The following is a 27,975-nucleotide window of genomic DNA, read 5'->3' on the forward strand; positions in this document are numbered from 1 at the left end:
ACCTGTGCATGCATAGTGAAGCAAGGTGTCCGCTCTTCGGTTTTATTTGTGCACTGCACATGGACTGGTAGCTGCTGGTTTGGGGCCCCAGTATCCTAAGGACGTGCTACTGGTTTAAGGGCCCTGAACCTAGTTCCTTTTTAAATTCTAAGCATTTACCTCCCTCCTAAATGGTAGATGTGTGAGTGATTGTTCATCAATAGAACTCCTTTATATAAGATTCTGACTTGCCCACACCCTTCTGTCTGCTGTATTATAATCTGCCCTTGTACCAGTTCGTAGGCCGTTTTTGCTGTGTAATCTTCTGTTATTTATCTCTCATTTGTGCAGAAATCTCAACAGATCTAAAGAGTTCAGTGTTACGTCTCCAGATTCTATTCTCTGTTATACACATTCACTATTGTTTTGCTTTATGTTTGACTTTTCAGGAGCCTTAGTGGACCAAGGTGTGTTTGAGGAATTAACCCGTGAGTTCCTACCACAGCTCTCGGAGAAGATGCAGGAGCTTGGAGTGATCTCCACCATTTCTCTGTCTTGGTTCCTCACCTTGTTTCTTAGTGTCATGCCATTTGAGAGTGCGGTGGTTGTAGTCGACTGCTTTTTCTATGAAGGGATCAAACTGATTCTACAATTGTCGCTGGCTGTGCTTGAGGCCAACATGGAAAGTTTGCTCAACTCCAATGATGAAGGAGAAGCCATGACTGTACTGGGGAGGTAATGAATGACTTTTTGGGGAGTTTTTTCTTTCTTTTTACCTATAGGAGAGAATAAAGACCACTGCTGAATAGGATTGATCTTGATGTTGAGAGACAAGCCACTCTGATACTTTAGTTACTTTATGAAAGTCTAATGTATTACAGAGATGATGGGGGAAGTGGTAAAACCCAGTATTATGTTTCTTTAATAGATATCTGGACAATGTGGTAAACAAGCAGAGTGTGTCTCCTCCGATCCCTCACCTGCACGCCCTTCTCACGAGCGGGGATGAGCCTCCAGTTGAGGTTGACATATTTGAACTCATCAAAGCATCATATGAGGTAAGGTCAATGAAGACTGACATAAAGCCGATGCTTATCAGGATGTATTCACATTTCAGGACTGTTCTTATTATTACTCACATTTGCCATTTTCACTTCTTTGTGCTTGTAGAAGTTCAGCAGCTTGAGAGCTGACGACATCGAGCAGATGCGGTTTAAGCAGAGGCTGAAGGTGATACAGTCTTTGGAGGATTCGGCAAAGAGAAGTGTGGTAAGAAAACATATTCGTCCTTCACCTTAGAGGGGTTTTTTGAGACTTGTCCATAAGACAAGTCATCAACATTTGATCAGCATCAGTCCAACGCCCAGGACCTCCCCAGATCAGCTGATTGCTTCACAGATAAGGTGACATCACATCGATTCGTCGTATGACCTGTGTGCAGCTCAGTCCCATTCAGATGGATAAAACAGCTGATTGGTGAGGACTCCCACTGATCTTATATTGATTACCTATCCTAAGGGTAGGTCATCAATATCTTAGTCTCTAAGGAATACGCCTTTAAATGATTGTCTCCCAGACTTTATTTACTGAAGCTGGATGATAGTATAAAAGAGGACTAAATTCTAGTTTTTCTGTTATATCAGTGGTAAAATCAAAAGTAGATCTTTACTGTATATACTCGAGTATAAGCCGAGGCCCCTAATTTTACCACCAAAAACTGGGAAAACTTATTGACTCGAGTATAAGCCGAGGGGGGGAAATGCAGCAGCTACTGGAAAATTTCAAAATTTAAAATGGTTGGAGATTTTGGGTGCAGTAGATGCTGGTGAAGGGGAGGGGGTGTTTTGGTTGTCTGTCTGCCCCTTCCCTGAGCTTGAGGACTGAGTTTTTTTTCCCCCACTTGGAATTCAGCCTGGCTGAATATACACTCACCGGCCACTTTATTAGGTACACCTGTCCAACTGCTCGTTAACACTTAATTTCTAATCAGCCAATCACATGGCGGCAACTCAGTGCATTTAGGCATGTAGACATGGTCAAGACAATCTCCTGCAGTTCAAACCGAGCATCAGTATGGGGAAGAAAGGTGATTTGAGTGCCTTTGAACGTGGCATGGTTGTTGGTGCCAGAAGGGCTGGTCTGAGTATTTCAGAAACTGCTGATCTACTGGGATTTTCACGCACAACCATCTCTAGGGTTTACAGAGAATGGTCCGAAAAAGAAAAAACATCCAGTGAGCGGCAGTTCTGTGGGCGGAAATGCGTTGTTGATGCCAGAGGTCAGAGGAGAATGGCCAGACTGGTTCGAGCTGATAGAAAGGCAACAGTGACTCAAATAGCCACCCGTTACAACCAAGGTAGCCAGAAGAGCATCTCTGAACGCACAGTACGTCGAACTTTGAGGCAGATGGGCTACAGCAGCAGAAGACCACACCGGGTGCCACTCCTTTCAGCTAAGAACAGGAAACTGAGGCTACAATTTGCACAAGCTCATCGAAATTGGACAATTGAAGATTGGAAAAACGTTGCCTGGTCTGATGAGTCTCGATTTCTGCTGCGACATTCGGATGGTAGGGTCAGAATTTGGCGTCAACAACATGAAAGCATGGATCCATCCTGCTTTGTATCAACAGTTCAGGCTGGTGGTGGTGGTGTCAAGGTGTGGGGAATATTTTCTTGGCACTCTTTGGGCCCCTTGGTACCAATTGAGCATCGTTGCAACGCCAAAGCCTACCTGAGTATTGTTGCTGACCATGTCCATCCCTTTATGACCACAATGTACCCAACATCTGATGGCTACTTTCAGCAGGATAATGCGCCATGTCATAAAGCTGGAATCATCTCAGACTGGTTTCTTGAACATGACAATGAGTTCACTGTACTCCAATGGCCTCCACAGTCACCAGATCTCAATCCAATAGAGCATCTTTGGGATGTGGTGGAACGGGAGATTCGCATCATGGATGTGCAGCCGACAAATCTGCGGCAACTGTGTGATGCCATCATGTCAATATAGACCAAAATCTCTGAGGAATGCTTCCAGCACCTTGTTGAATCTATGCCACGAAGAATTGAGGCAGTTCTGAAGGCAAAAGGGGGTCCAACCCGTTACTAGCATGGTGTACCTAATAAAGTGGCCGGTGAGTGTAGGTTATCTGCAGCGCTCCTATTAACCCTTTTCCCACTATGTATTCTAGGGAAAAGAGTGATTTAGAACTTTTATTTACTTTTTCTTATTGTATTTACTTAAAGCTTTTTTTTTTTTTTTTTTTTTTTTTCACTATTTTATGAGAGACTCTATACATTACTATTGTGGCTGGTCATTGGTCATAGACCACCCCAACCCCCCCGCCCAAAAACAAAAAAAAAAAAAAAGGATTTTTATTTTTTGCTTGACTCGAGTATAAGACGAGGAGGGCTTTTTCAACACAAAACTGTGCTGAAAATTTTGGCTTATACTCCATATATACTTATACCGTATAAGTATATACAGTAATTTTCTTTATACGTGTTACACTGTACATAGAACAGACTGGTTACAGTAGGATAATGCCTATGTCTGTATGACAAGATCACTAATCTTTAGGTTAGGGCAATATGGCAACTTTGGTTGCGACACTTTGAGTGCCAAAGATCACTGTGTTGATGCTGCCATTGTCACAGGTGATGACAGGGAAATAAGTTCTTACAACTTGGAAGTATTAGAGATAGGTGAACCTGTTTGGATTGAACCAGGTTTGACTAGAACTTTCTTAAAGTTTCCTGTTTCTCTGAACACAAAACTTTTGTTGAAAGTCACATATGAACAGAAAATGAAATTACCGTAATCTGGGGTCTCTTCAGACAGCAGAATTTAATAGGTGGAGGTCCAGGGAAAGTGGAGAAAATTAATAATCATTTCTACTCTTCTTCCCTCTCCTCTTCTGGGCTTCCTCACGGCATCCAGCTCTCTCTCTAGGACTGCTGGTAAAAATTTTTTCCAGGGGTTTGCCCATTTCTAGCAAGTACCCTCAAGACCAATGTAGCACTTGACTTGGGATTTTTGTTTGGCAAAATGGTTGCGGCCAAATTTGTTGTTTAGCCTTTGCCAGATTCGAATAAAGCAGTTCTCCTTCAGGAGGACTCAAAATATAGTGCATTACCTGTTGCCCATTTATTTTAGTAGATGCCATGTTATTATATAGGGGAAATATATGACTCCCCTCAGCTTCCTCAGTGATATTATCTGAGCTCCGGGGATTTTAGGTGCATTTAGAAACAAAGTTGTCCTTATGACACAATCCTACAATATAATATCCTACACTGTAGTAAGACCTATGCACATGTAATCCTTATCTTTCTTGTCTGCCAGGTGAGAGCCATTTCCACTGACCTTGGCTTCTCCATGGAAGAGCTTGAAGATATGTACGTTCTCTTCAAGGTTAGTGTGTTTTGAGTTACTTCTATCTTTCTGTACGCTAGTAATGACAGACTTAAGCCATCTGTTTCCATGAGCAGTCTATATGCATTACATGAAAAATCATGTGAAAGGCAGACAGACAGTACTTATTGGTCAAAAACTCAAAAATTCTGACATTTTTGGTTACTTGCAAGGTGTGATATTTGAGAAATATGCCATAACCAACGATGGATCTCCGGCAATACTCATTTTCCATTATTGTTATCACTTCTGTTCACTTTGTTGTACCTGTACACAGGCCTTGGCAGATGTCGATTATTTTTCTTTTTGGTGTAATGGAAGTCATTGTCATCCATAAGAACAATCTTCTCACTACAGATGATTAATCTTTCATCAAAAACCAACATCCAAAATCACGTATATGTGCTAAATGTAGTCGTGCACTTTATCTGGTACACTCCTTTCATTAGATGTCACATAGAAATGATTATTTATTAGATTGTCGTTGCTTTATGGCAGTTGCTATATGAATGGTTGCTATGGGTACCAGCTGTCCCAAATTTGCCAGGACTGTGCAAGATTGTCAGAAAATGCTGGCAAATCTGGAACATCCCAGTACCCCAAGAAAGGACAAGATTTATGCACAGCTCATTCAATAGTGGTCCCATCCAGTTTGAGCCTTTCACCTCCTCCAATAAGTCCAGCTCTTTACACCATTTTTCTGTAGATATAGCTATATTATGACTTTTATTTCATGGGCGATAAGGTGAACAGACAAACTGCATTTTACATTGTTGAACAAACAAGTAAAGTTATTTTTATGTATCATGTAAATGTGCCGTACATCAGTATATCCAACGATTGTAATAATGATTTATACACAGGCCCAGCATCTGATGAGCTGTTACTGGGGAGGGAGCCGCACTTCCAGCAGCCGCCATGACCCCAGCCTGCCATATCTGGAGCAATACCGCATAGACCTAGATCAGTTTCAGGACTTGTTTGCTCAGCTCACACCCTGGTCTTTTGGTCCACACACGTCCATCCTGGCTGCTCGTATTTTCCGCTTGTTGGATACTAACAAAGACTCCTTAATAAACTTTAAGGAGTTTGTAACTGGACTTGGTAAGTGCTTGTAGATTTTTCTCAATTCTTACTATTGACATTGCATGGGGTTCTTTGTTTTACTGATTGACCAGAATATGCAGACCGTACCCTTGAGTTGTGTGTTTTAGAAAAATTTACATTTCCCCTAAAATGACGATTCTAGACCATTGTCTTAGAACTCTGTATTGTGCTGTTCCTCTGTTATTGCTCGTGGATATGGATAAATTGACATCTGGATCTTATGATTCCCCATACGTGTTAATGGTAGTGTTGATAACAGTCTGTCACTCTACATATTTAATATAGAAGGACCTAATGTATTTATCTAGATTTATAATATCTATAATTTTTTTTTATTTTTTTTTTCTCTTAGGAGGAATGTATCATGGTGATATGACAGACAAGCTTAAATTTCTGTACAAACTACACCTGCCGCCTGGTAAGTGAAGCTATTGTGTAATATAAAGTGATGTTATATAGCAGGAGGAGCTGAGCAGATTAATATATAAGTTTGTGAGTATAGATTCAGTATGACCTGTCATTTTTCCATGTTGAGAAGTACAGTGGGTGGTCCATGACAGATAGGAACACTGATAGGACCACCTCTTTGGATATACAACAGGTTATACTGAATCTGCTCAGCTCCTCCTGCTCTATAACATACTACCCACAGATTGAACAGTATTTTCCATAGGATACGTTCCCTTTAAAGAGATTTTTTGGGTACAGTATTGATGTCCTATATTGATGTCAAATAAGCAGCCAGTAATGGATCTCTTGGAGGTCTGGCTTCTAGAGCCTTCCCTGGTAAGCTGATTGATCCCCACATCCTCTTCATTGTTTACCAGACTCCATACATTTTGTAGTGGCTGGGCTGTGATACTAGGTACAGCCTGCACCAGATCTAGGGCCTGTTCAACAATGAAGGAGATGCAATGCTCATTGGATCCAACTAAGTCTTTTTGAAGAAACTGGAGGGGTAGATTTTGTTACGTTCATGAGCTCACTTATGAATTTTATTGATGGAAATTGTCATTAAAGATCACACCATTTTTATACTATTTTCATCCTTTCCGTCGTTTTCTTACAGTATGTTTTCTACATCGCAGCAGTCTGTGACTGTTCACTTCAAGGCACTTGTTTTTGGAATTCACTGTATGTTAAATGCTTTTCCGTGTACAAGTGTAAGGCCGGGTTCACATCTGTGCTCCGGCCTCAGTTATGCAGATTTCTGTTTCCTGCCCAAAACTGCACAGGAGACGGAAACCTGCAGTCAGTTTTCAAACCCATTCATTTGAATGCGTTTGGAAACTGTCCGACCGCGAGCGCCGGTGAGCGTTTTGTGCAAAACCGTGTTTTTTTTAACTGGACACAAAGTCGGACATGCAGGACTTTGTGTCCGGTTTAAAAAAAACAAAACGGTTTTGCCGTGTAGAGCAGAAGACTGAAACCCGACAGGTGGAGATCGGGCGCAGATGTGAACGAACCCTAAGCTGTCAGGGCCATGCTCTAAGGATACTCAGCCAGGCAAAGGAATGATTTAATGATTTAGCAGATTGCTGAAGGAAAGGAGTCTGAATAGATTTGCCTGGATCCAGACGTGTTTCTAAGTAGCTCTTTGATTTTTATCAATATTCACCTAATTTTTTTATTTTTTTTTATCGAGAAACATGAACTTGCCAGACATCACAGTGTAGAAAGTGTTCCTGAAATGCGTTGTGTGTTAATAAAAGAATCTATGTTTGTTCCAGCGCGCTCATTGCCTCCTTTTTTCTACACTGTGATGTTTCAGACATGTGAACTTCGTTTACTACGTTCCTGAGGACAGTTTCTGCATACTGGGGGTCGCATCTCCCATAGTAGTTACATGCATGCATAGTGGTTGTGAACTATTGTTACAACCCTCAAAAAAGAGCCTTCAATCCTCTGTTGATTACAAAACTATACATTATTGGTTTACAGTATTACACTATTAGCGCCTGGCGCTGTCTTTTTCTCTTTCCTCCTCGGTCCAGCATATTCCGAAGACAGCCTGAGTCCTTTTAGGTTACTTTTGTCATCTGCACATAAGGCCACTTTCACACGGTCAGTATTTGGTTACTATTTTGCATCAGTGTTCGTAAGCCAATATCAGGAGTTCAAAACACAGAAGACTATGCAAATTCTACTTTTACAAAAGACATGCAAATCTTTCCATTTATACTTTTTTTTGTGTAGGTTCCACTTCTGGTTTTGGTTTCCTGATGCAAAATAATGACCGTGTGAAAATGGCTCAGATTGATCATAAGTCATGAGGCCTGGACACCAACCAGACGTTGTACTAGCCCTCTGTCCCCCACATGAGGTCAAAGGGATTGGTTTTTTGGGGTTTATGGTTGTTATATAGAAGGTTTGCCTGGCTTAGTACCCATGTATATGGACACCATATAATATTACATAACAACAGCTATAGGTGAAATACTTGGCTTGCTGCAGCTTTCCTCTTTATGTCTAGCTGATCACTGTGGTAGCCACATACTAGGGGGGTTGTTTCATCAGAGAGCACCTCAAAGTCTGTAAAATATAGAACAAAGAGCCTTATTACTGATTGTATATCCTTTGCGGTTTGTTACTTGTAACTTTGCATATGTCCTGTACAGTATATAGCATTTACATCTATTCACCATATTTCTAAAATGGCCTTAGGATTTTAGATAAATGTAGGCAAAACCTCCTGATGCAAGTGGGAATATCTAGCCATCTACTATATATAGGGGGTCTCCTAACTGTCCTCCAACCCCAAATATCCGTGAAAGATCAGGCATGTTGTGTTTCATCCTTTGTTCTCACAGGAGATTAGTACCTGGCAGCAGCTTATTCCCCTCTCCTCATTGAACAGCTTCCACACAGGCAATGCATTTGTGTCTTAAGATGTTGTGGTTTCCATTGCTTTTGGATGACTTTAGGATAGGTCATCAATTGAAGATCTGTGGGGCTGCGACATCTGGGACCCCATGGATCAGCTGTTTGAAGTGGCAGTGGCACTCCCTGAGCAATGCTTCGGCTTCATCGTGGATCAGTTTCATTCAAGTCAATGGGCTGAGCTACGACACCAAGCACAGCTGCTGAACAAATGTATGGCGCTGTACTTGGTACGTATTGAAGAGGCTGCAGCGCTCGTTAGAATGAAGCAGCCTCTGCACGCAGCTGATTAGCCTGGTGTTTGACCCTTGCCCATCTGAATTTGATGACCCATCCCAAAAATAGGTGTTTGACCCTTGGCCATCTGAATTTGGTGACCTATTCCAGGAATAAGTCATGAGTTCTAAAACCTGGAAAACCCATTTTAGGGCCGTTCACATCAGCGTTCATCTGTCCTTATTGCAGGTTTCCGTTTCCTGCATAAAACAGATGCAGGAGACGGAAGCCTGCAGGAGACTTTCTCACCCATTCATTTGAATGGGTGAGAAAGCTGTCCGGCGGTGAGCGTTTTGCGCTCTCCGCCGCGAAACCGGGTTTTATAATCCGGACACAGAGTCGGACATGCAGTACTCTGTGTCCGGATTAAAAAATCCAGTTTTGCGGCGGAGAGCCTAAAACGCTCACCGCCGCGCACGGCCGGACCCGGTCTATGGTTTCCGTCTTCTGCCATGCAAAAGACGGAAACCATAGAACGGAGACATGAACGCAGGTGTGAACCCAGCGTAAGACAACTATTCCTCACAAGTGGGAACATACTACAATACTGTATTAGATGATAATCTAAATTCCTCTAATTTTATCCCTCAGCTCTAAGCGCAGAAGAAACAGAATCTGCCCTGGAAGCCACAAACTTCTTCACTGAGGATGTAACTCCAGAAGGTAAGGCGACTGAAGGAAATGTTCACATTTTCACCTGCTAAACTAAGTTAAAAAACCCACTTCAGTGTCTATATGAGCCCGAAAATGAGTTGCTTGGATTTCTCATGTCCTTATATCTCATCTTTCATGTCCTTATATACCGTTAGAAAGCTGACTGTGTGCTGATTTGAGTGTACTGTCAGATTTGCCGGTATGTGCCTCAGTGCCAGAGATATCGGCACTGATGGCCCTCCACTGTCAGAAGGGTGGGCCTTACACCTAGCGTCATTGCTTGGCTGTGAGAAACTTCCGCCTTGCCAGTACTCTTTGATAGCATTTGTGAGAAGGTAACAGCAGAGTGCTGGAACCACGCTATATCTTCCCCAGGTTTTTAACTTGTGCGTGTCTTGAGTTGTGTGGTTCAATGCTCATTTTGTGCCTGAAGTCAAGATTTATTTATTTTACAGGTTTTTTTTTTCCTAAATAAACCTGTTTGCTGCTTATATTGTATCCCTGTATTTGATTGTTTGGGTCCGCACTATGCTGCTATGGAGCCACCTACCCCACACATTGTAATGTCAGGGGTGGCTTTACTCACAGCCCAGCCATGACACTGAGATGTAAGGCCTACTCTTCTGACAGAGGAGGGATACCTGTGCCAAAACTAACAGTGCGCATACTGAGAATGCTGACACTGCGCTGAATTCCACACACTGTCAGGTTCTAGCGCTATATAATACCGGCAGTGTCAGAGGACGTGAACCTCTTGAAAAGGGTTTCTGTCTAAAAAGTAAAATTTTCCATAAATTAGTAAATTGAAAGAAGAGTAATCCAAAGTTTGGCAACTTACAAAGATGTTGACATGAGTTTGTGGCGGCCATTAAACTGATGAAAAAGGGGGCACTATAGACAGCGTCCAGTGCATAGGCTGCCAGAATGCTGCAATTGTGGGTTCTCACAGCACAGAACTGATCAGCTATGGCGCAGGTAACATTCTCTGATTCCACTCATCGGAACCTAAAACAATCTGGTCTTGATGATGGCGGCAATACTAGAGGCAGTTCTTTTACCACCATAATGTATCACTACTGAGCTGCAGGAACATGGTGATTATAATGTTCCAGAATTAGCTACTATTATTGGGACCTGCATGGATACATGCACGCGAACCAGAGGATTTACAGCCATATGTGGACTCCTCCATTAGCACAAGGACTCCGCAATGACCAGGGTAGCACATACTTAGACCAGCTTTTCCTACATTCTCATACTAGTAGCTCTGACTTATAGTGCTTACCTTTATCTGATTCCCACCTTTTCTTCACTTTCTTATCTATCACTCTTCTCCCACCACCCTCAACTTTCTCCCCTCTCTTTCTAACTGCAGTATCTCCCTATCTCTCCGAACTGGATCTTATTCTCCAGAGTGAGTTCCCAGGTTAGTTTTCTACTTTGTGTGGGAATCGCGCACTCATCGGACACTCTAGTAATGTCTCGTAAACCATTGTAGGACCATGCAGGCCATAGACCACCTGTATAGTGTCTTTTGGGCCATTTGCAGAGTTGGCTTCCATGTTTGACTCATAGTAGGACGCACATTTCATTAGATGTAGTTAATAGGATTATAGAGATTTTAGGATTATAGGGCATGATCTTTATTTTCGAGACTGCGCCACTCTTGTCAATGGACTGTGAGCTGGACTGCATTGCAGCTGAGCCCAAGTTCACTAAAATACAGTTGAGTTGCAATACCAAACACAGTACATGAACCAAAGTGGCGCTGTTATAGTATTTAGTATTCATTCTGGTACAGTATCAATACCGGCTCTGTATGGGTGGGCTATTGACTTATTTTCAGCTTTTAACAGTCTTGTTTTCTTTTTAGATTCTGAAGGACAAGGCAATGGGTCTGCAGCTGAAAATGGTGACTGCCAAGACAAGAAAGGTATATATAAACTTGATCTTTATATGGTTTGTAAAAGGCTGTTTACACTTTTTACAAACCCTATTTTTTAGTTTCTCTGAATTCTTAAAGGGATACTACTATTAAAAACTTTTTTTTTTTGTCTCATTGACACGTCGGAATAGCCTTAAGACAGGCTACTCTTCTCCTTTTAGATATCTTCTTCGCCCCGCCATTTGGTTAAAATTCCATTGTTCGTCGGTATGCAAATGAGTTCTCTCACAGCACTGGGGGCGGGCCTCAGCGCTAAAACGGCACTGGGGGCGTTCCCAATGCTGCGAGAGAACTATCCAGCGCAGCCTCTGTCGTCTTCTGGAACGTCCTCTTCATGCGTCTTCTTTCGTTGCTGGAGTCACACTTGTACGGCTGCACAGTCGGCTCTGCCATCAGGCCGCAGGCAGAGCCGAATGCACATACCGGCGGCCATGTTTTTGTGGCCGCTTACGCGTGCATGCGCAGTATGCTCCTGTAGTTCAACAGAGTACAGAGCATACTGCGCATGCTCGCGTAAGCAGCCACAAAACCTTGGCCGCTGACATGTGCATTCAGCTCTGTGTGACCACAGTGCCGGAAGAAGACAAATGAAGAAGACGTTATAGAAGAAGATAGAGGTGGCGCCGGAGAGTTCTCTCGCAGCATTGAGGACGCCCCCAGTGCTGTTTGAGCACTGAGGCCTGTCCCCCAGTGCTGCGAGAGAACTAATTTACATATCAACAAAAAACGGAATTTTAACTGAACGGCGGCGTGGAGAAGACATCTAAAGGTAGGAGAAGAATAGCCTTTCTTAAGGCTATTCCGACGTGTCAACCAGAAAAAAAAGTTTTTAATGGTAGAATCCCTTTAAATATTCTACCGTTTTGTGTACATGCCTCCTCTGCATACCTATACAAATTCTATAGGGGAGATTTATGAAGACTGAATGTTTTCATTGCTGGTCTTCATATCTCAGGCGCTGTCGGAGGATGTGCCTGATTTATGAGGAGCCCTATTTCGGGCAGTGCACCTGCACTGAAATCTATGCCAGCTCACAACTGGGGTAAATTTCTGATACCATTTATGCCAGTTTTCTGATGTATATGAGGATAAATCTGGTGGGGGCCAGTAGCACATCCTCGCTATGTCCCCTATTCGGAAAAAGTAGCAGAGGTGGCATAATGATGCAAGTTGTGACAACTTCTGTAGCAAGTGGTGTTTAAAAAGTAGCAAAGGTTTGCAACTTTCTTAACACCAGAAAACTTTAACGGATTAATAAGTTTCCCCCTATATGTAAGTCAGTTATTCCTACTATTTTGTGTAGGCAGCTACTGCGCACACCTTTCTGACTTTTTATAGATAAGACAGGATTTTTTTTAAGACTATTTTTAAGCCTATTTCAGTTTTGAATGCATTTTAACAAGAATAAGATTACACCTTGAACATCATGCAGAGACAACGGGGAAATATCTAGCAGAATATAAAGGGCAGCTTTACCTGGAAATTAGAGAATAATAATACTTTCTCCCATGTTAGAGGAGAAAACAGCCAGCGCCCCTGACTACAAATACTACCTGCGCATGTGGGCTAGCGAGAAGGAGCAGAAGAAGGAGACCATCAAGGACATGCCCAAGATGAACCAGGTGAGGTGTAAAGATTATTTGGGCCGTATCAACCAAGCTGAGATGCAATAAATCTATTTTCTTTCTTTCTCTCTCCTTTTCCTCTCCTCTAATAGTTTTTACCAGACTGGCTGCTATGGGCTCACAGGTTGGCAGAGGAAGCCCATTAAATGGGTTTACCAGTGTGGCCCAAGCAACCAGTGTGTATCAGGTTTTCAGTTTAGTGCCTGTTTGGCAGTGAGTGAGGAGCAAAGAGGTTTCCTCTCTTAAGGCTTGTTCGCATTATTTTAAATACATCTATTGTATACATGGAGTGAAAAACAAAGGTCACCTATACTTAAAGGTGAATTTTCCTGTCCTCGGAAATGGGCGGTATTAATTGCCACCGGAGGGATCAGTTATCGTTAGTTTCAGCACTGATATCCCTACACTGTAAGGCCTCTTGGTGAATTGAATGCCAGTGCACCTACCTGACCAGCACTCCATTCACCTCTACAGGGCTGTGGGCATTGCCAGAGATTACAGTCCCAACAGCCCCATAGAGGTGAAGGGTGTGCTGGCACTCCATTCACAAGGATGCCTTACGGGGACTCTCTGTCTCCCAACTTTCTGATCACTTGAAGACCCAACGATTGCCTTTCAGTAATCAGACACTTATTTCCTGTTCTGTGAATAAGGGATAAGTGTCCGTAATGGGACAACCCCTTTAAAGAAACACTGGCAGGAGAGGGAGAGTTCTCCAGACACCCACATCTTGTAGCCCCTACATCTTCTTACTTGCGTAATTTAGAACTTGTCTGTTATCATTTTTGTTTTATTTTTTTTTCACAGGAGCAATTTATTGAGTTATGCAAGACATTCTACAACATGTTCAGTGAGGACCCAGTAGAACAAGAACTATACCATGCCATAGCCACTGTCGCTAGTCTTCTGCTACGTATTGGTGAGGTGGGGAAAAAGTTCTGTAATCCTCCTCTTAGAAATTCTGAGGGTGGTCAAACTAATATAACCAGAGAGCCCTCTAGTGAAGAGGAAGAGCAGAGCTCAGGTTTGGAGAGCCGACAGCTGAGGACCACAAAAGAAGAGCAGTCCACTGTGCCCATTCCTGTTCCTGGCAACTCTAAGTCCGCTATCACCCAAGATGATCTCCAAAAACTTAAAAAAGAAGTAGGAAACCCAGAAAGAAACAGTCCCCCTACTCAGCCCACCTCTGATGATGAAACCAAGGATGACACTTCAGTCTCCTCCTACTCTATGGTGAGCGCCAGCTCGCTGCAGTGTGAGGATATTGCAGATGACACAGTGTTAGTTGGGTGTGATCCTGGCAATGCAACACCCAAATACGGCAGTACCATTGATGCAGAATGGTCGATCTCCTTTGAACAGATTCTGGCATCTATGCTAACCGAGCAAGCCTTGGTCAGCTATTTTGAGAAGAAAGTGGACATTACACAGAAGATCAAGCAGAAGAAAGTGGAAAGACAAATCAGCTCTTCAAGTGAACACGAACTGTCTTCTGTCTCAGGATAAGATGCCATCCTAAAATATTTGGAAGGAGCAATTGAATCCTCCATTGACAAGAAGACGTCTCACGAACTAGGTCCTTTCTTAGCTGCTCTTCTTGGCTCTGCATCTCCGATCAGTAGCTCTCATTCAACTTCAGGAAAACCTTGCTTCATCTAATAATCCTTAGCTCCAAAGTAAAAGAAGACAAATTTGCGGGTTTTTATTTTCAGCTTTCACCCCTGCATGCTTTCTTCTTCACTTGGATGATTGGTTTTATAGTCTACACTGACATCTTTCCAGTTCCATATCACTGGACCCGTGACTGTGGACCCATGGCAAGTTTCACCTGTGTCGTATTGAGAAGTTCACTCCATCCCCTGGCCCCTTGTGTGGCATAATGGAGTAGGAGATGCCTTTGCTCCTGATAGCTCTGTGCCTGTCTGTGTGGTGCCTACGTAATGTCAAATAGGCCCTTGTTTCAGCTACTATGGTAGAGCCAACACATACCGTGTCATAGGCTTGTAGCTAATGTGCAATATATTGGTATACCGAATAGTATCCCAATTTTTTTTTATTTTACTTTCCATTGTACTGTCTACGAATCACATCTCTACATGTCTACCTTCCTGTGTTTTTTACCTTTACACCCACGTTTTATGCCATGACTGGTGCCTGTATATTTATGACCCTTCTCTCTCCCTGGCTCCGTAATCCATGTACACTAGATATAGCCATATTGTTGGCAAATGCACTATGCTGCTCCGTAGTCCTCGTGATATTTGATACATTTCAGCTCTCTACGCCAAGTTTTGTTTTTCTTTTCCTTTTTCTCACTAGTGATAGTTTCATGACATTCCAACTCGAGGAGGCTACGCCTTGTAGTACACGGCCATCGTTTCACCTCCATGTTTTAGACATTGGTATGGATGATGGGAATGAGTTACATGGAGAGATTTGGACACGCAGCACTCTGATGGTCAACCTGTTTTTACACTCAGATGGTATTCACACTAATTCAGGTCAACACAACATTGTACAAACCTGTGCACCTTACTACCCAGACTAAAACAAAAGCTTTAATAACTGCGTCCATATATATGTAATCTATATACAGGAACCTATGCCCACCATGTTCTGGCCATGGATTCATACTTAAAGGGGTGTCTGGAATTTGAAGAAAAGGGAGAAGCACCTTCTTGTTGTCACTGTGGCGGTCCCCTCCGATCCTTCAGATATAGCGTCACATACATCATTCACATTACCACCGCAGCTTGTATGTACGACATTTGGCCAAGAAGGCTAGCGATTGGCTTCTGTGGTCATATGAATGCTATATTTGACATCATCACTGCAGCAGAAGGTTATTTCTTTATTTCATGACCAATTTTCCTAAAATCCCAGACATTTGCTTTAAAATAGAATTCTCTTATAGGGTGCATGCTTACATTGCGGAATCCACGTGAGGCCAACTTCCCCTTCTCATGGTTATACAGACTGGTTTTTCTCTGTTGGGATTATTTGCTGCCCCTCTCACTCCAGCCCAGTTGGAATATTTTCTGTAACCCATACCCTTCCCAATAATAAGTGCTGATCATTTTGGTTCCTGATTTGCTAACTAGACTTCCTAATGTCACATGGGTGGTCTCAGGCAGGAGCAGGCAAGGGGCGTGATTTGTGAGCTCTTGACACTCTCCGCTGCTGATTGGAGCTCTAAGCCACGCCCCCTTTCCTGCTCTACCTGACATCACCCACTTGAGTTTAGAGAGTCTAGTTAACATATCGGCCACTAAAACGAATTACTCTGGAATAATGGGGACTAGAGAGAAAATTCCAAGAATGCTGGAGTCAGTGGAGCGATCCCTTTAAAAAATGAAAAGTGCTTGAACTGGTGGAGGTGGTGAAAAGTCCCCTTTAGCATGTGAGGTGGTGGCATGCCAGACATCCATTATACCTATGGAAAATTACCTAGTGGTTATGGAAGGGAAAAGATCAGAGGTAGGGGAAAAGTGTCTGCTGCCCTCCTCCAGATAAATAAAACAAAAAAATAGCCCCACTCCTACCCATGGGCTGTGTCTGGTATTGCAGCTCTGCCCCATTTAAGGGTTAAACTGCAGCACCATAGAGCCCCAAATCTTGGTCATTCATACAGTCCTGGCCCTATGGAATACGGAAGCGACTGAATGGTTTGGTGTATGATGGCGGACATCCAGTCATTATCGCTACCTTCTCATTTTCCCAAGTCGTCACAGCGGTGGCCGTTGATACACACGTAACAATACTGCATGTTATGGGAACGAAATTTCTAAAAGCCTGTATGGTGGATTTCTGAAAACATGTACGCACTGTACACGTTTTATATAGGGCCGTATATATAGCATCCATATTCATGTCTCCTAAAGATGTTGTACCCGGTCTCGTGTATCAAAAGTAGCCTCAAGAAAGGGGGAAAAAAAGTCTCCTTGTTGTCCATAGCAACCGATAAACTTTTTTAATACTTAAAAAAATTGCATTGTGGATTCCGGTTGCTATGGGCAGCAAAGCATCTTCTCTCGCAGCGGTCATTTTGATAGCCGAGTCCTGCCGATTGTATATAACATTACTAAGTATCAGTATTTTCTTGTCCCCAACACCCCTACTTATTGGTGATTGGTACCGGTGCACATTCATATCCCCGGAGTGGCGTTGTATCGTGTCCCAGGGCACAAGATCACATATATCTCTCTGTTCTCGTGATAGGGATTTACATTAGCCTCCTGTATCTGGCAGGCATTAAGTAACTCATGTATCAATATCTTCTATGTACGTATTCTCAGATAACTGGCTTCAACACTATGTCAATGTGAACGAGGTCCCACTTGTTTCCTGCAGATAACGCAGCTCCCCCTTTCCTTCCGGTCACGCTGTATACCGTATATGTGAGCCCTGTAGTGTTTACATATGCACTGGATGGTGTATATGGCCTATGTCGATCAGTAAATAATTTATTATTACTACTGTATTATTTTTAATTCTAAACAAAATATGACCTGGAACTTTTTAAATTCTGATTTGTCATGCATTCAATAAAATATCATGATACGTTCTGCAAAGGGTTTGGTTAATATTTAAGATGGTTACTGACTGCTTGTTGTGTACAGCAGAGCTGTAAGTGAATGACTGTGAATAGAGGGCGGCCAATCACTTGGACCCCCCCCCCCCCCCCCCCACACACACACACACTGATCCAAAGAGCTGGGGGCTCGGACTCTGCACTCTTGTACTTTGTGATCTCCGGGAGTCCCATACACCGGGGATGAAGTGTCTGTGTACATGTGCATAACGCCACAATATAGCAATATAGCGAGTTTGTCACATTACTCAACACATGGGTTCATTTTAAAACAAGGGGGCAAAAAGTTTTAATAAGGGGCTTCTATAAGTCACAATAATGCTTATATTTACATATCAGTCATGACGCTTGGCGTGGCCATGACATCACTAAGGTCCAATCACAGGCGTCCGTAATGACCCCAGGCACATGATGTGACAGGAGAGTGCTGGATATCACCAAAGAGACAGAGTGCCAGGCGCTGCAATGAGGCCCAGAAAGGGTAACAGAAGGTGAGTACAAATGTTTATTTATTTTAGTTTTTTTAAAAGTTTTTTACACCTTCCCTGGGCCTCCTCTGTGACATAACTTTAGCTGTGTTTGCCTTAGCTATAAAGATATATGTATTTATAGATAGGTTCCTAGCAGCCCTGACGGTGTTCTACACTATGTTATATAGATAGGTTGATAGGAGCCCTGACAGTATTCTACACTATGTTTTATAGATAGGTTCCTAGGAGCCCTGACAGTGTTCTACACTATGTTTTATAGATAGGTTCCTAGGAGCCCTGACAGTGTTCTACACTATGTTTATAGATAGGTTCCTAGCAGCCCTGACAGTATTCTACACTATGTTTTATAGATAGGTTCCTAGGAGCCCTGACGGTGTTCTACACTATGTTTATAGATAGGCTCCTAGGAGCCCTAACAGTGTTCTACACTATGTTTTATATCTAGGCTCCTAGGAGCCCTGACAGTGTTCTACACTATATTTATAGATAGGGTTCCCTGACAGTGTTCTACACTATGTTTATAGATAGGTTCCTAGGAGCCCTGACAGTGTTCTGCACTATGTTTTATATCTAGGCTCCTAGGAGCCCTGACAGTGTTCTACACTATGATTTATAGATGGGTTCCTAGGAGCCCTGACAGTGTTCTACACTATGTTTTATATCTAGGCTCCTAGGAGCCCTGACGGTGTTCTACACTATGTTTTATAGCTAGGTTCCTAGGAGCCCTGACGGTGTTCTACACTATGTTTTATATCTAGGCTCCTAGGAGCCCTAACAGTGTTCTACACTATGTTTTATATCTAGGCTCCTAGGAGCCCTGACAGTGTTCTACACTATATTTATAGATAGGGTTCCCTGACAGTGTTCTACACTATGTTTTATAGATAGGTTCCTAGGAGCCCTGACAGTGTTCTACACTATGTTTATAGATAGGTTCCTAGGAGCCCTGACAGTGTTCTGCACTATGTTTTATATCTAGGCTCCTAGGAGCCCTGACAGTGTTATACACTATGTTTATAGATAGGTTCCTAGGAGCCCTGACAGTGTTCTACATTATATTTATAGATGGCTTCCTTGGAACCCTTAAGGTGTGGCTTGTACCAAACTTGACCTGAAACAAATCTCTAGACTAAACAAATTCTGATAGTTTCGCCCATCTCTTGTGAACACCTGATTGCTAACCAAAACAGAAGGAATACCCCTCTGCTACAAGAGGAGTAACATGAGTAGGTGGCATACAATGGGAGTGTGCGGGTGGTAAAATAAATAATAATAATAATAAATTTTATTTCTATAGCGCCAACATATTCCGCAGCGCTGTACAATTTATAGGGTTCAAATACAGACAGATATATTCCAAAGAAAGTCATTTCACACAATGGGACTGAGGGCCCTGCTCGCAAGAGCTTACAATCTATGAGGTAGAGGGGGTGACACAAGAGGTAGCAGGGGCGGTATTGCTTATGCAGAGGTCAGACACTTCTGTAATAGAGGTGACTCATTACACAAACATAAAACTTTATGAGCCATCAACAGTCGTGTCCTTTAACATGTGGATGGAGCTTGGACATATAAAGTTAGCCTGAGATGGCATCATATCATGTGGGGAAATGTGGGAGCGGGGACAGAGGAGGGTTAAGGGTTTATGTTAGACATTGTGATAGGCTTGTCTGAAAAGATGCGTCTTTAGTTTGCGTTTGAAGCTGTAGAAATTGGGAGTTAATCTGATTATCCGGGGTAGAGCATTCCAGAGAAGTGGTGCAGCTCGGGAGAAGTCTTGTATAGGAGCGTGGGAGGTTCTGATAATAGAGGATGTAAGTGTTAGGTCATTGAGTGAACGGAGGGCAAGGGTTGGGCGGTAGACAGAGATGAGGGAGGAAATGTAGGGAGGTGCGGCATTATGGAGAGCCGTGTGGATGAGAGTGATACCTTTATATTTTATTCTATATTGAATAGGCAGCCAATGTAACGACTGACACCGACCCGAGGCATCGCTGTAGCGTCTAGACCAGGGGTAGGGAACCTTCGGCTCTCCAGCTGCTATGAAACTACAACTCCCAGCATGCTCCATTCACTTCCATGGGAGTTCCCAGAACAGCAGAGCCAGTATGCATGCTGGAAGTTGTAGTTTTGCAACAGCTGGCGAGCCGTACGTTCCCTACCCCTGGTCTAGACTGATAGATGAGCCTGGCCGCTGCATTCAGAATAGATTGTAGAGGGGAGAGTTTAGTGAGGGGAAGACCGATTAGTAAGGAGTTACAGTAGTCAAGGCGAGAATGAATCAGAGAGACAATAAGTGTCTTTAGTGTATCTCTGGTAAGGAAAGGGCGTATTCTGGAGATGTTTTTGAGGTGGAGGTGACCTGAACGTGCGAGTGATTCAACATGAGGGATGAAGGAAAGGTCTGCGTCAAACATGACCCCAAGGCAGCGGGCCTGCTGCCTAGGAGTTATAGTAAGGCCTGAGTCTACAATGGATATATCAGGGACAGATCTGTTAGATGGTGGAAACAGTAGTAGTTCAGTCTTGGAGAGATTTAGTTTCAGATAGAGTGAGGACATGATATTTGAGACAGTAGAGAGACAGTCACTGGTGTTCTGTATGAGTGCAGGGGTGATGTCACTGGAAGATGTGTATAATTGGGTGTCATCAGCATAAAGATGGTACCTGAAGCCAAATCTGGCAATGGTTTGTCCAATGGGGGCTGTGTAGAGAGAAAAGAGGAGGAGGCCGAGGACCGAGCCCTGAGGAACCCCAACAGCAAGGGAAAGAGGGGAGGAAACAGAGCCCACAAATGATACACTGTAAGTGCAGTCTGAGAGATAAGAGGAGAACCAGGAGAGCACAGTGTCATTGAGGCCGACTGAGCGGAGCATAGTGAGGAGGAGTTGATGGTCAACTGGGACTGGTACTGGGTTAAAAAAAGCAAAAGGAGCATTACATGGCATCCAATCACTTTCTTCTGCATGTAGCCCATAACTGGGCCCTGCGCCATCTCATGCTGCTGCTAACTCAGATTTGCAGAATTGTTTGCTGAAGGCCCAGATGTTTATTGGCAATGGTCAGTTGGCTAGCGGTTAGGCTGGATTTACATGGTGGTACCGTGAAGACTTTTACTTGTCTGCAGGTGAGTTCAGTATTTGTGAGACAGTTTATGACTAGAAATGGACACTCTTACATCACTGGCTTATTTTGGTAGAAAGAGTAAATTGCCAACCTAAACTGTAAGTTCCCTAAACCCTGGAGGAGGCCCTGAGTGACACAACATTACACTCCATCTGTAGGACCACACGTGCCTGTGACTGAGCTGAGTGTCCACCAGGGGGCGCAGAGAGCACTGTAGGAAGTGCAGCAGCGCCGAGCACACCCTTTCCCGCGCTGTGCTGTTTGTACTCGCTGTATACTATGGTGCAGGAGTTCCAGGTGCTCAGATGTTACTCCTGTCAGGTTTTCCAGGTGCACCAGGTACAATTCATGTCACTATCTCGCCATCTTTCCATGTTATGTAAGCTGAGTCCTGTCTTATTCCTGTGCAGGTTAAAAAGAGCAAGAAGTGGTCATGTAAGCTGTGTGGGGAGAAGCAGTCCGTGCTGAAGGTGAGTCCTCAGCCCGTGTAATACAGCTGCTCACCGACAGAGGGCCCATGTGGCCCCTAGGAACCAGTCAGACTCCAGCTTTCTGTATCTCAGTGCAGGAGTTGTGCTTGCTATGGGCAGCATGGGGCTCATTGGGGTTCCTGCTCCTCTGGAATATTATTGCACCTGAAACACAGATTAAACAGTAAAATGGACCCTGAGATATTCCATTGACTATATCGGGCTCTTTTATGTATCTGTTATTTTCTCAATGACCTTGTTGGTGAAAAAATTGGTGCTTTTAGGTCACCCACAAATTTCGGACAGACTGTGCGGGATGGACACTGATGTGAATGTAGCCATAGGCTTCATATATAGCATCGCACAGTCTGCGGGTCAGTGAAAACAGCAGAGATGGCAGATCCGTGGTATCCGTGTGGCATTTGTGGTTTTCACTGACCCATACACTCAAATGAATAGACAAAGCCACGAGTACAGACAAGTATGGGACCGCCTCCGTAATTTGCGGCTCTTCAATTTGGTTCACAAAAGCTTTGGCTGTCTGTATGTGCCCATTGAAGTGTATGTGTCTACTTTTATCCGCCATTGCTGATAAATTTACAGTCTTGTTTATGAGGCCTTAGATTGTATTCTGTGTAGTCTCCTGTATATTACTTTTAGTTAGGTCATGTTCACACACTGAGTATTCTGTCATGGTTACCATGCATAAAATCCTGACAGAATCTGCAGATCTTCCACTAGCAATCCACATACCGTATATACTCGAGTATAAGCCGACCCCCCCAATTTTACCACAAAAAACTGGGAAAACTTATTGACTCGAGTATAAGCCTAGGGGGGGAAATGCAGAAGCTACTGGAAAATTTCAAAAATTAAAATGGTCAGAGTTTTTGGGTGCAGTAGATGCTGGGTGATGGGGAAGGGTGTTTTGGTTTTGTCTGTCCCTTCCCTTCCTTTTTTTCCCCCACTTGGAATTCAGCCTGGCTGAACATAGGGTATCTGCAGTGCTCCTATTAACCCCTTCCTGATGGAACAGGAGCACTGCAGATCCCCTATATTCAGTAGACCAGGCACTGTCAGACACAGGGATACCTAATGTGTATGTGTTTCACAGTCATTTTCTACTTTTCTATGTATTCTAGGGAAAGGAGCGATTTAGAACATTTTTTTTTTTTTTTTGCACTATTTTATGGGAGATTATATACATTAATATTGTGGCTGGTCATAGACCCACCCCCCCCAAAAAAAAAAAAATTTTTTTTTTTTTTTTTTTGCTGACTCGAGTATAAGCCGAGGGGGGCTTTTTCAGCACAAAAACTGGGCTGAAAAATTCGGCTTATACTCGAGTATATACGGTAACCTTAAGGCTGCATTCACATGGAGTTGGTCAGGAAACTGACTCAAATTCCTCCTCCTAAAAACGCCTCACCATAGGACTGTATGAGGAGGAATTTGAGTCAAATTCCTGACCAAAAAACTCTGTGTGAACGCAGCCTAAGGGTGCATGCACACTGAGTAACGCCGGGCGTGTATGAGAGCCGTACACGCCGGCATTACAGCAGACTGCCGAACACTTCCCATTCACTTCAATGGGAGCGCTCGTAACAGCGGCGTTTACGAGCGCTCCCATTGAAGTGAATGGGAAGTGTTCGGCAGTCTGCTGTAATGCCGGCGTGTACGGCTCTCATACACGCCCGGCGTTACTCAGTGTGCATGCACCCTAATAAGAGCTTCCTAGATATTTCCTCCTCCTTTTGTAGCCATTCTTGGCTTTAGCTCCAAAAAAAAAATCTGCAACAAAAAAAGCTGTGTACCCGCAAAGTGGGGCCTAATGTCTTTTCATACCGATGACCTATCCTGTAGGTCTTTAGTATCCGATCTGTGGGTTTCTGACATCTGCGCCATACACAAGCATTGGAGGCATTAGGCTGCGTTCACACAGAGTTTTTCAGTCAGGAATTTGATCAGGAAAATTCATGAGGTGTTTTTTGAAGCGTTTTTCAGGCATTTCCGCCTGAAAAAAATCAATGCAAGTCAATAGGAGGTGAAAAATCCGTTTGGTGTTTTTTGCCAAAAAAAATGCTAGTGGTTTTTCCGCCTCCCATTGTATTGATTTCCTGAGGCAGAATCCGTCTGAAGAATGGACATGTTCATTCTTTTTTTTCTTTTCTGCTAGAGGAAAATCCACTAGTGGATTTTTTCTGTTAGTGGAGAATCTGCTAGCAGAAAAAAAAAAAGATTACATAGGACTATATCGTGAGGCGTTTTTGGTCAGGATTTTGAGGCAAATCCCTGACCAAAAAACTCTGTGTGAACGCATCCTTATACTTCTACCTTCTTTTCAATCCACTCCTAGTTTTGCCTTAAAACATAAAAAAATCAACAAACTCCTCAATGCGGGGCCTCAGTGCTAACCGGTAGCTGTGAATGAATGGCACAGGTGGCACACAATTCTTATCTATGTGCAGCCCTTGCATTGGCTGTGATTTTGTGGCCCCTTTCATTCAATAAATAGTAGCTGTCGAAGCAGGGCCACAAAATCAGACAAGAATGGCCCGCACAGCGGACCATGTAATTCACTGTCGTGTTCGGGCCCATAGAAATGAATGGGTTAGTATGCTATCCGGGAATAACTCAGATAGCACACTGAGCGTTTTGCTGGTGTCCTCAAGGGAGGGGGGCTAATGGTAAAATACTGACTACCTTTAGCCAGCACTATAGATGATCAGCTGTGACTACGTACTGTGGTCTTTTCATTATTTACATTGGTCTTGGACCTTCTGCCTACTAGTGGTGATATAGGGCATTGCAGCTTTGTCCCAGTCACTTCAAGGACAGGCCAGTGTAGACCGGGATGTGACTGCAGTGCGTGGGCCCCTTCAAGCAACTGATTAACAGGAATCCTAAGGGTCAGACCCCACTGCTCTTATATTGATGGCCACTCCTAATGATCAGCATTCTGATCCCAGAAAGGCCAGACAGTGAAAACATTGCTGAATATTCACAGGGACATTCCACAGTGTTTTCTACTGCAAAGTCACCGCAGCAAAAACCACCCAAAATTGGCTGTTTTTTGTCTGCGACTCAGCTGCAGAGTTCTCTGCATTCCTGGGGCTTTCAACCATTGCATTACAATCCAAAAGTAAAACCCACAGCAGTAATGCAGATGAGTACAGGGCTTTTTACGCATAATGTGGATGGGATTTGTTTAATTCACCACTGGTGAACTTGCTCCAGCTATCCTGCAGCATGTCCCCGGCCTATATGTGTTCTTCATATGGTTGTAGCGATCTGACGATATATATCCTGGAGCCAGAAGGATTGGTCTGTGCTGAATACAGTGGGTTTCTGAGTCTTCTTAATCCCATTATGCTGTGTACACCCTGCAGTAAATTTACTATGAAGTAGTTTTTTTTACAAATCATTTTCTCCTCCTTTTTATTTGGTAGGTTTATGGTAAAGGCTCAGGGGCAGACTGCAGACACCATGTCCAGAAACTGAACCTGCTTCAGGGAGAGGTGGCGCATGTGGCGACTGACGCTGCTGGGTAAGTGCAAGATTTATAAACCTGGTGTCAAAGAAGATAGTGTATGTCGCCAGAGACCCTGGAGGGAGGCCATTGGATATAATAGAATCTGTTTATCCTACCATTATGACTAAGGTGCTGTGTGGGAGGGGATGGGATCAGATTCAGGTCCCCCAGATCTAATAGGTAGAAAGTTGAGCTTCATATTCAGGGCTCTTGGAAAGTAGTGACAAGTGGGATAATAACACACATTGTCAGACATGTCTTTACCTTCCTTTTTTTTTTGTTCTTCTCCATAGTGATAACTGTGAAAACGCCATTTCTGATGATGATGGTGATGAAACAAAGCAAAACTTTGTGATTCCACAGGTAACTTAGGTGGTCACTAACTTTTCAACAAACTTTGAAAATCAGTAGTACAAGTATTCGAGAACAGTGCTGACTCTTCTTTCAGTGGTCTGGCTCTTTTTCTGTTCCTCCCTCTATCCACAATTGACATGTACTGTGAAATCTCTGCATAAATCGTCACGCTCAAGCAAGAGCTAAGCCTAGAGGTGTTGTATCATAGCTTTATATAGAACAAAAAAAAAATTGGGTTCTGTTTGTTGTCTAAAATATTCACCTTTTGTAAAGGGGTTTTACTGCCCAATATCTGATCTCTGGAGGTCTTGACACTCAGACCCCACACAGATGAGACATTCCGGACGCTAGTGCAGTAGACAGTGGAGCGTTCTGTTCCTATTCAAGTAATAGGACTGGAGTTGCAACTTTGTTCACTGTATAGCGTTGGCGCCAGAGGACTGCAGTTCTGCTCCTATTACTTGAAGAGGAGCAGACTACTTCCACTCCCTGCCTTCTGCAGTAGGTTCTGGCACCCACAAGCTGCTGGAACAATTGATCTGTGCAGGGACCGGGTATCAGACTCCCAGTGACCAGTTATTGGTGGCCTATCCTGTCTTTTTGGGATGGTAAACCCCTTTATGTTCTATACTGCTGGACTCTATATACAAGAGAAAAGCTCTTGATATCGTATCATAGTGTTGTGTTTTATTGTACATAGGAAACAGCCTCCTTGAGCCGCTGGAATAAATATCTAGAAGAAAATGGTGATACACATGAAGAAGAGAAGGGATTGGTCACTGCTGATCAGGAGCACTACTACTCTCATCAGGATTGTGCACCAAGAGATGTCAGGTTATACCACTGCTTTTAGAATAGTTCATAAACCTGCTATATAGAGCATATCCTGCTGAGGTGCAAATGTTTGTACAAGGCATGAACTGTGTAATGTTATTTCTTCAGCTGCGCCTCTGTATTTTTGCCAGTTGCCTTTTATGACTAGTCATATGTTATTGACCTATACACAGTATGTACAGTACGAGACTATGGAAGAATACTGTTCGGGGGACGTGTTCCTCGCTGCCCCAGCAATAATGCTAAGCTATAATGCCTGCCCTTCTGACAGTAGAGAGATATCGGTGGCACCCGGCAAAGCTGACAGGGCGCTGAATTGAGCTTTCAAGTGATATATAATAACTCCAAGGACAAGAAAGGTCGTCTTTAAGGAATGTTCCCTTATCACGTTATCAGGGCGCTGACTGTTGCTCTAGAAGTTATATTGCAATAAATGCATCCTCATAACTGTTCAGCAGACATTCAAATTTTTTTTCTGTAATTGATTTTAGGAAACGTAAACATGTGGTATATCATGGGGGCGACTTCTACAAGGAAGATATCAAAGAAAGTGCTTCAAAAAGGAACAAAGTCTACCAGGTGGGTGGTAACTTGCTCAGTTTACTCTTCCATTAACCCCTTAATGCTCTCCACTATACTATTACATCACATAATAACGTTCTGTGCTTTACCCCTACTGCGCTAGGCAGCAAACTAGTTTAGATGTTACGCTCATGGCCACGGCACAGATCTGTGTCCATAGCCATCAATATGCCCATACTGTGTCTCTGTTTGCCTTGAATTTTCATGCAGAGGCTCTGAAACTTTGTCTCATGTATTCCATGAAAATATATGAAATCGTGTTTCTTCTCTATAAATATTATTAGGCACCTTACAACTTCAGGGCCTCTATTGTTCTGTTATATGGACCCATAGGGTCTCCATGTGCCACCATGCAGGTTCCTAGCACACAGCTTTGCCATGTAGATGAGCCACTGGACTGATTATAATGATCTAAATATATTATTGCAAATAAGAATTTTGGACACTTTTATTATCGTATTGGATGTTCTGGTGAAATTATTTTTTATTTAGAGGGAGAACCATTCAGAAAGCATCCAGGTTTCTTGCCCAATGACAGACAACTTGGGATGTTTACAATGGCATGACAAACCTATATCTCATACACTACTTCTGCAGACCCGCTCTGAAACATTTTTACCTATGAATACAGCAGAGGGACATTTTAAAGAATCCACCTGCAATACAACCAGCTTCCTGAAGAGGGAGCCCAAAATGGACACTAATTTTAGTCTCCCTAACCACTGTAAGAATAGGCCGGATTGTTCTGTAACTATCAGCCAAGAAGTCCTGCCAAATGATCAACCTACTGCAACAAATAGACTGTTTGCTCAGAATGTTTCCTCTCCTAGTCTGGCCGCTGCACATCAACACCTTGAAACCAGTTCCTCAGCTTTTCTACAGAAACAGGTCATTCGACCGAATCTCTTCCAGACTGATGACGATTTTGATGATGATTATTAAGATACATGCCCGATATGCTGTATTTATTGGTTGGTTCTACTTTATAAAAATGAGTGTTTATGATTAGTTTGCTGTTGACATTTATAGTTATTATTTGGATAATACAGGTATGAATATGCATACAGGTATGCATATTCCATCGCGGATGCTGGTGCAGTGCATGGCAAC

General features: G+C 43.2%; 2 protein-coding genes across 3 annotated transcripts in view; both read left to right on the top strand.

The window, feature by feature from the left end:
- TBC1D9B (TBC1 domain family member 9B) overlaps positions 1 to 17,387 on the top strand; it is a 35,232-nt gene extending 17,845 nt beyond the window's left edge. Inside the window, exons 12-22 of one of the 2 annotated variants that reach the window (XM_075274971.1) lie at positions 429 to 714; positions 908 to 1,037; positions 1,150 to 1,248; positions 4,330 to 4,398; positions 5,262 to 5,502; positions 5,858 to 5,923; positions 9,253 to 9,324; positions 10,691 to 10,741; positions 11,189 to 11,248; positions 12,776 to 12,882; positions 13,693 to 17,387. In XM_075274971.1, the coding sequence (XP_075131072.1) occupies positions 429 to 714; positions 908 to 1,037; positions 1,150 to 1,248; positions 4,330 to 4,398; positions 5,262 to 5,502; positions 5,858 to 5,923; positions 9,253 to 9,324; positions 10,691 to 10,741; positions 11,189 to 11,248; positions 12,776 to 12,882; positions 13,693 to 14,391 (1,880 nt within the window). In that variant the 3' untranslated portion in view covers positions 14,392 to 17,387. The remainder of the gene's footprint in view (positions 1 to 428; positions 715 to 907; positions 1,038 to 1,149; positions 1,249 to 4,329; positions 4,399 to 5,261; positions 5,503 to 5,857; positions 5,924 to 9,252; positions 9,325 to 10,690; positions 10,742 to 11,188; positions 11,249 to 12,775; positions 12,883 to 13,692) is intronic. The other variant, XM_075274972.1, reaches the window with a different exon arrangement.
- A 3,985-nt stretch (positions 17,388 to 21,372) lies between these two features.
- Positions 21,373 to 27,807, top strand: MRNIP (MRN complex interacting protein). The gene is made up of 7 exons (XM_075276414.1): positions 21,373 to 21,432; positions 21,504 to 21,563; positions 25,013 to 25,110; positions 25,389 to 25,458; positions 26,150 to 26,283; positions 26,775 to 26,862; positions 27,358 to 27,807. The coding sequence occupies exons 1-7, from the start codon at positions 21,373 to 21,375 to the stop codon at positions 27,805 to 27,807; spliced, it is 960 nt and encodes a 319-aa protein (XP_075132515.1).
- Positions 27,808 to 27,975: the final 168 nt, after the last annotated feature.

The sequence above is a fragment of the Leptodactylus fuscus genome, chromosome 5 (assembly GCF_031893055.1).
Source record: "Leptodactylus fuscus isolate aLepFus1 chromosome 5, aLepFus1.hap2, whole genome shotgun sequence".
Taxonomy (NCBI): domain Eukaryota; kingdom Metazoa; phylum Chordata; class Amphibia; order Anura; family Leptodactylidae; genus Leptodactylus; species Leptodactylus fuscus.

What these genes read in the sequence shown, in the direction of transcription:
- MRNIP (XM_075276414.1), top strand. Translation starts at nt 21,373, where the DNA reads ATGGTGCAGGAGTTCCAGGTGCTCAGATGTTACTCCTGTCAGGTTTTC. An exon ending in GTGGCGACTGACGCTGCTGG is followed by an intron (nt 25,111 to 25,388) that starts GTAAGTGCAAGA and finishes TCTTCTCCATAG; the next exon opens with TGATAACTGTGAAAACGCCA. An exon ending in AAAACTTTGTGATTCCACAG is followed by an intron (nt 25,459 to 26,149) that starts GTAACTTAGGTG and finishes TATTGTACATAG; the next exon opens with GAAACAGCCTCCTTGAGCCG.